Source organism: Eptatretus burgeri, chromosome 8, assembly GCF_056783735.1.
Source record: "Eptatretus burgeri isolate ZD-2024b chromosome 8, Ebu_testis_v1, whole genome shotgun sequence".
In the NCBI taxonomy this organism is placed as follows: domain Eukaryota; kingdom Metazoa; phylum Chordata; class Myxini; order Myxiniformes; family Myxinidae; genus Eptatretus; species Eptatretus burgeri.
Window position 1 is genome coordinate 101521223 of NC_140968.1, and position 12334 is coordinate 101533556.

General features: G+C 46.8%; 1 protein-coding gene across 1 annotated transcript; it reads left to right on the forward strand.

Annotated features, from left to right (window-relative positions):
- Positions 1 to 1211: 1211 nt before the first annotated feature.
- LOC147022425 (zinc finger BED domain-containing protein 5-like) lies at positions 1212 to 2740 on the forward strand. The gene is made up of 2 exons (XM_085890502.1): positions 1212 to 2157; positions 2232 to 2740. Exons 1-2 carry the CDS (start codon positions 1212 to 1214, stop codon positions 2738 to 2740), a joined length of 1455 nt encoding a protein of 484 aa, XP_085746628.1.
- The last annotated feature ends 9594 nt before the right edge of the window (positions 2741 to 12334 follow it).

Genomic DNA, 12334 nt, shown 5'->3' on the forward strand with positions numbered 1-12334 from the left:
TGGTACCAGGTCTCTTCGGAGAATCCTTGGCTATCGCTGGTCGGATTTTGTGTCCAACGAGCGGTTGCTGAGAGAGACTCGGATGAGATTTGTTACCTGCATAGTCCGTGAGCGTCAGCTGCGGCTGTATGGACATGTGGCTCGTTTTCCTGACGCTGATCCTGCTCACCAGATTCTCTCAGCGAGGGAGTCTCATGAGTGGGCCGACCACGTGCCTCATGGTTGCAGCAGGTTGACCATCATCTCAAGGAGATGGGGATGGGCCTGGCATCTGCCTGGGGGATGGCCAGACGGAGGCACCTGCAGTACCGGCAGAAAGTGGACGCAGCGACGCGCTGTTCTGGCACATGCTCCCATACCTGACCTGACCTGATCACAAAGAATTAGGATCAGAAGCAGTATTTGCTGCAGGTCGTCTCTCAGCATCGATCACAGTTTCCCATACCAAATAAATCAGTCCTTAAGACTGTCTGAATATGTTCGATTATGTAATCTTGCTAATGACCAGTGACCAAATTAAGATTTTGCATGGTTGCCAGAATGGCCAGTTATATTTTAAGTCTTCTTACTGTATGTTTGATTTCTGTTTATTATATCATAGTAGCAATGACAGGTATTCGTCCAATTAGCATCAATCACTGCCTTGTAGCACCCGTAAAACCTTTTGCAACATTGTTAACATTTGTAATGATGGCAATAACATGAAAATCGCCTTATGGTTACAGTTTCATGACTAGCCGATAATGTACTTATGATTCTATTTGTACTTGACACCATTGTACTATTTTCATGGTTTTAGGCATTAAATTTGAACTTTTCAAATGCATTGAGCCACCTTTTAATATTGTTTGATTCCAAATATATTTTTAAAAAATGATATTCATGGTAAAATGAAAAACATTGGTGGGTACCACGATGATATTTTTGAATTTCATTTTTTTGGACCACCCTACTGCAGGCCAATCATTTCGCCAGCTCGCCTTTCCAATTACTCACTCTCTGCAACCGAAGTAATTTCATGAGGTGACGAACTCAGTCCGGTCACTTCACATTGGCTGACCGACAAGTCGAGACGCTGTTTTGTGTGATCTGCCTTGCTGGCTGGACTGGGCAGCGCAGTTTTATGCTCCACATTGCGTTGCGTGTTTTGTGTCAGTTAGCCTTGACACTGACTCCACTGACTGATATTGTCGCCTATTTCATTTTGCAGGATGGCAAAGCGTTCCTACAAGCAAACATTTTTGGATGTGGGCTTCACTTCTATCAGTGATAGTGGTTCTGTGAAGCCACAATGTGTGTTGTGCTTCGAAGTGCTGTCCAACGAATCGCTGAAGGAAAACAAACTGAAGAGGCATCTGGCGACGAAGCACGCGGAGCACGTCAACAAGGATCGTGAGTTTTTCGAGCGCCGAGAAGCGGCTCTCAAGCGGAGCCGGTTTGAGCCGGCGACGAATCCAGTGCTTTTGGCTGCCAAACAAGCAACGCTGGCATCCAACCTCGTCGCACAGCGCATCGCAAGGAAGATGAAGCCGCACACGATTGGCGAACAGCTCGTCAAGCCCGCAGCCATGGACATGGCCAGACTCTTCTGCTGCGACGACGCGGCCAAGAAAATGCAGTCCATCTCGCTATCCGTCAACACGATTCGCAGCCGCATCGTCGACCTTTCGCTAGATATAAAGGACCAGGTGGTGGCCCGCATGAAGAAGGCGGGAAAATGGAGCTACCAACTCGATGAGTCGACGGATGTCAGAAACGATGCCCAGCTCATGATTTTCGGGAGGTACGAGGGTGAGACGGACCTCGAGGAAGAATTTCTATTCTGCACGCCAATGAAAACGACGACAACTGGCACAGATATCTTCAACGTCGTGAACAACTTCCAACAAGAAGAAGGCCTGAGCTGGGAAAACTGTCAGCCTGTGCACCGACAGCGCTTCCGCGATGCTTGGTGTTCGACAGGGATTCACTGCGCGAGTCAAGCAAGTCAATCCGAACGTCGGAATTTTCCACTGCCTTTTGCATCACAAGAACCATGCTGCGCAACATCTGTCGCCGGATCTTTCAGCAGTGATGCAGGAGGTTGTCGCCGTTGTCAACTTCGTCAAAGCCAGCGCCGTGAACTCTCGTCTGTTCCAGAAGATGTGTTGACTTCGGGTAAGAATTCCAACATCTCCTCTTCTACTCCAGTGTGAGATGACTCTCCCGTGGCAAGGTCCTGCGTCGTGTAGTGGAGCTACGAACAGAGCTGCAGATCTTCCTCAACGAGAAGAACCATCGCCATGCCATCCGGTTCCACGAGAAGCCCTGGATGCTCAAAGTCTGCTCCCTCAACGACGTCTTCGCCTCAGTGAACGAACTGAACACATCCATGCAAGGCAGGGATCAAAACATCATCACGTTCTCCGAGAAACTGTCGGCCTTCAAGGAAAAGCTGCTGCTCTGGAAGGGGAAACTGGAGCGAGGAAGAACAGCGGCGTTTCAGTCATTGAACGAGTACTTGGAGGAGTGGGAGGATGATGAGATTAGAGCGCTCGATGCGATCAAGCCCGTCCTGGTGAACCATTTGGAGAACCTGATCACCGAGTTTGATCGCTACATCCCGGACAGAGATCTGGCATCCCAGCACTGCATCAGGAATCCGTTCCAGGCTAAGGTTGACGACCTGTCTAAGGATGTCCATGGACTGCAGGAAGAGTTCATCGAGCTGCAACACGACGAGTTCCATCGACAACTCTAAGCCAAAGCGTCACTTGGAGAGTTCTGGACTGCGGTCAAGAAAGAAAAGCCCATAATCAGCGAAGTCATGAATGTTCTGCTCCCGCTTGCGACCACGTATCTGTGCGAGCAAGGCTTTTCGGCGCTGACGGTCATCAAAACCAAGGCGCGCAATCGCCTCGACCCCGGCCACGACATGCGCATTGAAGACATCATGCAGACGAAGCTGAAATTACACCTCTCGCACTAATATAGTATGTATTAGCGCTGGTTGTCTGATTTTATTATATTATGTTTCGTGGAAAAAGACGCTGATTGAAGCTTGGGTCGCGAGATTTTCACCACACCCGGATTTGGGTCGCGCTCAAAAAAGTTTGGGAAACGCTGCGATACTTCAACTACAAAGGATTCTACTCCATTGTTCTGATGGCGCTTGTGGATGCTGACTACAAATTAATTTGGGCAGATGTCGACGGTACTGGATCAGCATCAGATGCGCAGATATACAATGACTGTGAGCTGAAGGAATGCGCTGAAGACGGTACCCTTGGTTTCCCTGACCCTGAGCCTCTTCCAAACGACAACCAGGACGTGCCTTACTTCTTTATCAGTGACGATGCTTTCGCCTTACGACCTACCATGATGAAGTCATACAGCCTCTGGGGTCTGACGAATGAACAACACATCTTCAACTACAGGCTTAGCCGAGCAAGGAGGGTAGTAGAAAATGCATTCGGCATCCTGGCTAACAGATTCCAGGTTCTGCTAAGTACCATACAGCATCACCCCTCAACTATCAAGCTCATTGTCAAAGCATGCTTGATCCTGTACAACCTCATGAGGACCAGGTAATTCATGTTTACATAGCATATATTATACAGTATACAATGCAATTTAACTTTTAGCCTATGCTTATAAAAATTATATGATTTACCTTAAATGTTATATGTATCATTACATTACTTTTTATTGCACAGCGCATTAGAATATGTTTTTATTATAGATGCGCTTTATAAGTTAATAAAATCAAATTCAAATTCCAGGTACCCAGGACTACAGAACCAGCAGCTTGACCGGGCAGAGAATGAGAACCGTGACCTTGTTCCTAGAGCATGGCGAGAGGGACATCATTTGGAGCAGGGGTCTCCAACCTGCGGCCCCTTAGACTGATTTATGCGGCCCGTGGTGCGGTATTAAGTTTACATTCCAATGCGGCCCGCAATACTGCCAATTTGTCAGGGTCAATGATCAAAGCATTCTGTAATTTTTATTATGAGTTTGATTCATATTAGACATGTGTTTTTAACACGATTATTCATTTATCATATTCGTTGGCAAGAAAAATATACTCAGCACTAATTTTTGTTTAAATTTCTGCATATTAATTATATTTTTTAAATTACCTTTTTAAAACTATTTCATTAAACATTTTATTTCAACGTTTTATTACATTTTAAAAACTATTTCATTAAACATTTTATTCAAACGTATTTTATTTCAATTTTTTTCAGAAAACATGGCTTCCAAACCGACGAAGAAGCGAAAGATCAACGCCCAAAACCGCGTCTTCAATCCTGAATGGACACAACAGTACTTCTTCATTGAGCGTCAAGGGACATGCGTTTGCCTCATCTGCAACGAGATTGTTGGAGTCTTCAAAGAGTTCAATGTGAAGCGGCACTTCAACACCAGTCCGCTGACAATTATGCTGAGATGCCTGCCAACAAAAGGATGTCTGAGATTGCGAAGAGGACTGTAAATTACGAGCGGCAGACCACAATGTTCATCAGGATTTCATCACCAAGCACCCAGAACACTCGCACCAGCTACGAGGTGTCCCTCCTCCTTGCCCAGCACCTGAAGCCATTCTCAGAAGGGGATTTCGTGAAGTCTTGCATGTTAGCCACCGTGGACGCCATTTGCCCCGAGATGAAGGATGCCTTCTTCAAGCTCAGTCTCTCAGCATCCAGTTACTCGCCGCGTGGAGGAAATGGCTGCCGACGTGAGGTGCACGCTCTGAGATCGCTGCCGCTCTCTCAGATTCTTCTCGTTGGCTGTAGATGAGAGTACTGATGTCCAGGACACAGCCCAGCTCTGTCTTCCTTCGCGGCGTTAATGACAGAATGGAGGTCTTCGAAGAATTCCTGGAAATTCCCATGAAAGGTATCCCCATGAAAGGGTATATTCCCATATCCCCATGAAAGGTACAACCACAGGTGCTGACATCCTTGAAGCCCTACTGCCCTGCTTTGATCGTTTTGGACTCGATCTCTCCTGCCTCTCAGCCATCACGACAGACGGCGCTCCTGCCATGGTTGGCTCGGAAAAGGGTTTCACAACCCTTCTGAAGAAGCATTGTGCAGCATTGGGTTCCACACAACAGATCAAGTGCCTTCACTGCAATGTTCACCAGGAGGCCCTGGGTGCTAAGTCCGCATCGATGAAGGAAGTCATGGGAGTTGTCATGAAGGTGGTCAACTTCATCATATCCAGGGGTCTCAACCACCGCCAGTTCAGAGATTTTCTCGAGGCTGCCAAGGCACAATACGGGGATCTTCTCTACCATTACGAGGTCCGTTGGCTCAGCCGTGGGACCATGCTTGCCAGAGTCTTTGACCGAAGGGAGGAGATCGCCTCCTTCCTCGACGCCAAGAACAACCCGTACGTAGATTGGTTTTCACGGCTGGCCTTCTTGACTTATCTTTTTCACCATCTGAATGAGCTGAACCTGCAGCTTCAAGGAAGAGGTCTTCCTTGTCACCGAAATGTTTGCCCACCTCAATGCCTTCGAGCTCAAATTGCGCCTTTGGGAGTCTCAGCTGGGCAAGGGGGACTTCACACACTTCCCTCACCTGAAGTCCTGTGAGTTGTGACGCACCTGACTTCGCCACCAGCACAATTGGTTGCCTCAGGGTCAAGTTCGCTGCCCATTTCAAGGATCTCCGATCGCACAGCCAGCAGTTCCAGTTGTTTTCTTCGCCATTTGATGTTGACTGCGACGCTGCTCCTGATGTGCAGATTGAGCTCATCGACCTGCAGTACTGTGACGATTTGAGGGGTAAATATCTTGCCTCTCCCCTGCTGGATTTTTGGAGCTTCCACATCCTCCCTTCCGGCAATTATCCCAACCTCGTGTGGCGCACCCTTAACACAGCATCAATATTTGGCTCTACCGACTGTTGCGAGCAGCTCTTCAGTCGCATGAAGCTGCTAAAAAACCAGACGCGTGCCCAGCTGACGGACGCCCATCTCAGTGACGTTCCGTTGCTCTGTGTCCTCCATCAAACCGGACGTTGTAACACTCTCTGCTGGTAAGCAGCACCAGCCATCTCATTGAATGTGCTGTATTGGAGATTCACCAAATTTTAAAAGTTGGTGAATCGTGTTGCAATAACATGAGTTTCCTTTTTGATAAATTCAGTGATAGCTTATTTGTCCTAAGCCAATCATATATTTTATTCAGCTCAGGATTCATTGTCGTCTGCACTTGATTAGTTTGCAATGGTATTCAAGCAATTAAAATTGGGTGTTGTGGTGGATAAGGTTGTGTCATCAGCGTGTGAAATAAAATCAAAAACTTAATACTGTATCCTTGAATATTTTGTGTGTCTGAGTGTGGGAGTATAATCTGGCCTTGGGGGTATGAAATAGCCTCGCTTAAATAATACCCCAGGGTATAAATTGGACTAGCCCAGAATATAAAACAGGCTCGCTCACTTTAACCCCGGGTATAGTCTGGGCAGGGGGTATATCTTGGGCTGTTACAACAGCAAAACACATGCCAATGTAGATGCACCCTCTTGGCAGGCATTTGTAGAATCAGTGTAAATTTGACAGACAGGAGACCAATGATTTCATTGGACAAGAGCAAATTGATGCATGCCGATATGAAAGAGTGACCAGGCAAACTTTGCCACAACCACCTGCTAAATTTGACCAAATGGATATTATGGTCAGAGTCAAAGTGAGAACCCTATTTCAGGCCCTCTTTTTCATTGGCTGGAGGGAGAAAGGAGAACTTTGCTTTTGTCGTTTCAGCTTCATAGACCCCCAAACCAAGCCGGGAGCTCACATAGTTCTGAGTTTGTAACCCGAGGACCTTGGTATTGACCGATAAAAGCCTCGTTAAAAGAAGGTTGCCTCATGTGGAGGGTTCTGAGGAGCCATACCTTTGGTTGACGGACATGACTGGAACATCTGAGGAAGTTGGTTTAACCACGGTTCTACACCACCCTGGTTACTTCGTCGTTGCATTGTCAGATGAATATGGTAAATAACTTATTGGCGGCTGAGGTGAAAGTTCACAAGGTGACTTCGAATGACCCCCGCTGGACCTTAGAGCTCGCTCACGTCAGATTGCTGACCTCACTTGCAATATGGCTTTTTCTGAAATCATGTGCATGACATGGAAACGTTTGCACAACCAGGAAAGAACTGGTGACATGTTTGCAAGGCCTCAACACCACTGGATTACCTCAAGATAGGCATGGATAGCATTGCACAGAAATGCAAGGAAAACATGTGTATGCCATCCAGACTGAAAGGCTTCCAGTAAGTGGTTTCAGAAAGCAAGGACCATGCATTTAATGCAAGAAAAGTCCAAGCAAGTCAAGGCACTTCTCCGGGATGAGGAACATCTGATTGGATTGGGAACACGGCATGAAAACTAAGGAACACCTTGTGAAAGGTGTAACAGGCACGGGCAACAACAATCGAATGACCGTTAGACATGGATAGAGCCACCCAAACCTTTTCAACCATCTACTCGGAGAAGTATGGGAAGGCTGGAAGCTCGCCAGCATCCTACCACAGTTTTTTGGAGCAGGCCCGACCAGAGGAGTGGCGAAGAGGAGCTTCAGCTTCAGCTTGCCAGAAGTCGAGAATGCTGAGCAGAGCTTTTGTCGAGCGAAGAACGAAAGTTGGAGAAAAAGCCAAGCTTCAATGTCAGCCAGAGGCAACATACAAAGGAAAAGAAAGAGGACCACCTGCAGCTCCAGCATGCACCCAGTTTGAGCAAGAAGGAGCATGCAGCATTCACTGCTCAAGATTGCAGAAGCATTCCACCCAGATGTAGGTGGAGCCACGAGAGTGCAGATCCATGGGGTGTTCCCACTGTGCAGCAAGACCCTTGGGATTGTTTTTCTGCCATTCCAGAGCCAGATCCTTCACAAGGATCTACTCCTGTTGCTTCATTGCCCCACACACACAAAGATAAAAGTGGGGTTAAACAATTGGTTAATATCTGTCTCTGTCTGTCTGTCCAGTTTGCAATTGAGGAGCAGATTATTTTAATAAAATATTCTGAACATGAATAGGAAGATAAGTTTTTTGTTTTACAGTACTTCATCTCTGAATTCGTCCCGATCGCACGTGCACAGTGATGAGCAAGATGATATTGCGACTTTGTCTGCCTGCCTGCCTGGCAGTCAAACAAAATTGAAAATCATTCCAAACAGGAAACTTGCTGTTTTTAAGGACATCATAATGGACACATACAACAGGCATGAATAACTAATGTAATGTGTTAGATAGGGTGGTGGATTTGACACTGCAGAAAATGGCAGTAAATTCCATAATTAATTTATTTATATGACTTTTACAACCTTTACTTTATTTAAATCTAATTATATACTTGAACACTGTCATACACAAATCATGTCACAATACTACTAAGAACCCTAACCAGCTGGGGACCTTAGAGCTTGCTCATGTCAACGATTGCTTACCTCATTTGGAACAACATGGCTTTTTCTGAAATTATGATCATGATCTGGAAACATCTGAATGGCTATGGAAAGAACTGGACAAAACCAATACATGAGAGACGATTAACAGGAGGATGATTCCTGTTCTGATAAAATCAAAATTTAACTGATTTATGTTCTCACAATGCTTTTCAAATCAATCACTCTCAAATTTTGTTTTAATTGAGCAGTCACAAGTCCCGCGGCAGAAGAAGAAGAAAAGATTGTTGATCTCGACTCTGTGCCCAAGAGTTACAATAGTTTTTGTAAGATAATGACAAACTGCAAAACATCACAGCCCACATGGGGTTCGCAAAACCTACATGCCATGCTGAATGCCAGACACTGAGGAGCTCCTGAAACAATACGAAGCCTCAGGTGACCCAGATGTTGCAGAGATGTTAAGAGTCCCTAGATGCAGCAAGCCGACAATGCTGGCAAGAGACTGAGATTTAAATTTCACACACTCCAGGAGAAAGGATTGGAACTGCTTTACCCAATGTTCACCAACCACCCCAAGTTTCAGCAAATTCAGTTGCTTTGAGGACGCTTTTCAACTCTCAGGTGGCCTCCAGGAAAGAAGCCTGACGAGAAGTCTGGAAAAACCTTTCAGAGGGCTTTTCATCACCACCACCAACATCCCCATTTTCTGTCCCTGACACCAGAGCTGATATTGATGCAGGCCTCTCCTCCACCAAGGCAAGGAAAGCTGCAAGGGTTGATGGCATCCACCCAGAATTCCTGAAGACCCTTATCTGCCGGGAGCAAAAGAACTTGCTTGCTGATAACTACGACAACCTCAGTGACAGCCTCATAGCCAGCGATGGTGACCCTCGCAATGTTGGACAAAGGGTGGTCCTTCCAGCAACATACACCGGTGGGCCGAGGTGGATGCATGAGAAACAAAGTGATGCCATGGGCCGATGTGTGTCACATGGAAAGGTCTGACTTAATCATGATGACCACGAATCCCAAATGGACCGATGTCCAGGAAAACCTCCTGCCAGGACAAGAGCCTCATGATCGCCCAGACCTCATTGCCCGTATCTTTCGCCAAAAGAACAAGAAGCTAATGGAGCTACGAAAGAAGGGAGCTTTTGGGAAGATGAGAGCCTTCCAGTACACCATTGAGTACCAGAAGCGTGGTCTTCCTCATGCCCACATCCTCCTGTGGGTCGCTCCAGAGGACAAGGTCAAGCCTGAAGACATTGACCTTGTCATCAGTGCTGAGATTCCCAACAAGGAGCAAGATCCAGAGCTGCACAAGATGGTCATGGCACACATGATCCATGGTCCATGGTCCATGCGGAAACCTCAACCAGAACAGCCCTTGCATGAAGGACCGCAAGTGCTCAAAGGATTTCCCAAAGCCATTCCTGCAGAGCACTAAGCAAGGAAATGACAGCTACCCCAAATATCGCCGTCTCAAGCCAGAAGATGGTGATCACACCGGTGAGATAAAGATGCACCAGCAGGGAAAACGGGTGGTACAGGTAGTCACCAAACAGTGGGTGGTTCTCTCAACCCCGTACCTACCAACCCTACCGATTCATGCGGTAGCCTACCGATTTTCTATAGCTCCCAACGCATACCGATTTTATTAGTCAGACATACCGCATTTGGAAAAAAAAAAAAAGTTGTGTTTTTTCAGTTTTGCATTCGTTTCTCACTGCCAAGATCGTATTACAGGCAGCTGCTTCTACATCTACAAAACTCGTGCCTGACCTTGATTTCTTATCTCGTCAGCGATTGGTTATTGCTTCCAAACTAAGCATGACCAATGGGACGACAGGAAACAGCGGGCATTCATTTCAAGACAACGTGCCATTTTCCATTCATGATCAAAGACTGCAGTTAACAGAGAGTACTCATCGCTTCAGTGCACGACAACAATGCAAACACCAGAAAAGAAAAAACCAACCCCACACTGGGTCAACAAGTTTAAGCCAAGTTGGACAACAGAGTTCAAGTGTATCAAGGCTTTGCGTAAGGGAGACGGACATGCCTTCTGTGATATGTCGATCAGACTTCTCCATCAGTCATGGAGGATACGACTTGAGTCACCACATCAGCACGGGGAAAAAAACATGAGCAACTCCCGCTCGGTGGCAAACACATCAAAAATAGCCTTCCAGCCATTGCGAGAGATGCCGACATCAATCAACGCCGAGGTTTTATTTCAAGGACTGTTGATGGAGCACAATTTATTTCAAGGACTGTTGATGGAGCACAATTTGCCTCTGGCCCCAAATGACCATTTCTCCAAGCTGGTCCCGCGGATGTTCCCCGACACAGAGATTGTTCCCCGACAGTACGCATGTGGTCGTACCAAGGCGACTCGTATTACGTGCACCATCGCGGGTCAGTCAGTTGATCGCATCAAGCAAGATGTCGGCCGGAACGATCTGATGTTTACCCGAGCAACGGATGGAAGCAGTGATGATGAAGACAAGTTTTTCCCAGTCTTGATCACTCATGAAGATCAGATAACGGGCCTAATCACAACATCTTGCTTACAGAGCATCCTGTCCTGTCTGGTCCTGCCCTCTGTCATCCAGGGTGAGGAGGACGTTTTGAATGTGGACTTCACTGAACAGGACAACCAGAGGTCGAACAGGGTGGACATGAATCGACAACCAGAGGTGGACTTCAATTTGTCAGTTTCCAGGCAATGCAGCTCATTGTGAAGAATGCCCGAAAGGGGACCAGTGGAGTGACGAAATTCAGAGCAGAGGTCCGAATGTTCTACGTTGGTTCCCTGACCTACATGATGGACAAATTCCCATTCCAGGACCTTTTGATCAGGAATGCTGTCATCGTGGACCCAACCTCCTCAAAGACAGCTTCCATGCAGAGCCAATTTACACTGATTGAACAGCTCCCTGCATCTGTTGCCCCAGAAGAGAACAGAGATGCACTGTGCAGAGAGTTCTGCACATATCAGTCAGATGTCACCCTGCCAGCATATGACCCAGATGAGAGGGTGGATGCGTTTTGGGCAGCCATGGAGATGACGACGGACCCTGCCACTGGCACCAGCCAGCCCATTTAACCATCGCTCTGTAGACTGGCCAAACACGTCCTGCTGATCCCTCACAGTAACGCCTACTGTGAGTCCCTTTTCAGCATGGTCAAGAAAATGACAACTGATCAGAGGAGCACGTTTGGACGTGGCAAGGAAGGTCACGCCAAGTCAAGCATGTACGAGGACAGCCAAGGCATCAGAAACACTCTGAGTGGTTTGCTGGCAGGGAAGATTAACATCTTCAAGCCGAATGGAGTCAGCTGCTTCTCGTGGAAGCCAGATGCCGACCTTCTTAAGAAGGCCAAATCTGCCACCTACCAGGCTCTGAATAGCTAAATGAGCATCTTAACTGTTCAAACCTGAAAACTGTAAATATGTGTGAAACTGTAAATATGTTATGAAATCAGTGGCCAGTCATTTCATTCATAAAGATGTATCAGTGAGTTTATGTAAACTCTTGTGTACATGTATGGGCACATACATGTAGAGCTTGGACAGTGAGTAATTTATGGAAACGTGACTGATGATCATGATGTCTTAGAAAAATAAAGATTGGTGAGTAGATCAACCATGTTAAGTTTTCTCTTTTTCACTCAAAAATATGTTGATATATTTCAGCTAACTTCTTCTTCTTCTTTCGGCTGCTCCCGTTAGGGGTCGCCACAGCGGATCATCCATATGATCCGCATAGTGATTTGGCACATGTTTTACACCGGATGCCCTTCCTGACGCAACCCTGGTCGCCTCTTACGACACAGGGATCTGGTACATCTATTTTAACTGGGGTATACACCGGCCCAGTACACTGGTACTCATTTCGCAAACCTCGGAAGGATGACAGGCTGAG

Excerpts from the sequence above, each read along its gene's own strand:
- LOC147022425 (XM_085890502.1), top strand. The coding sequence starts at position 1,212 with ATGGCAAAGCGTTCCTACAAGCAAACATTTTTGGATGTGGGCTTCACT. Across the intron at positions 2,158-2,231 it reads AGAAGATGTGTTGACTTCGG|TGGAGCTACGAACAGAGCTG; the intron begins GTAAGAATTCCA and ends TGCGTCGTGTAG.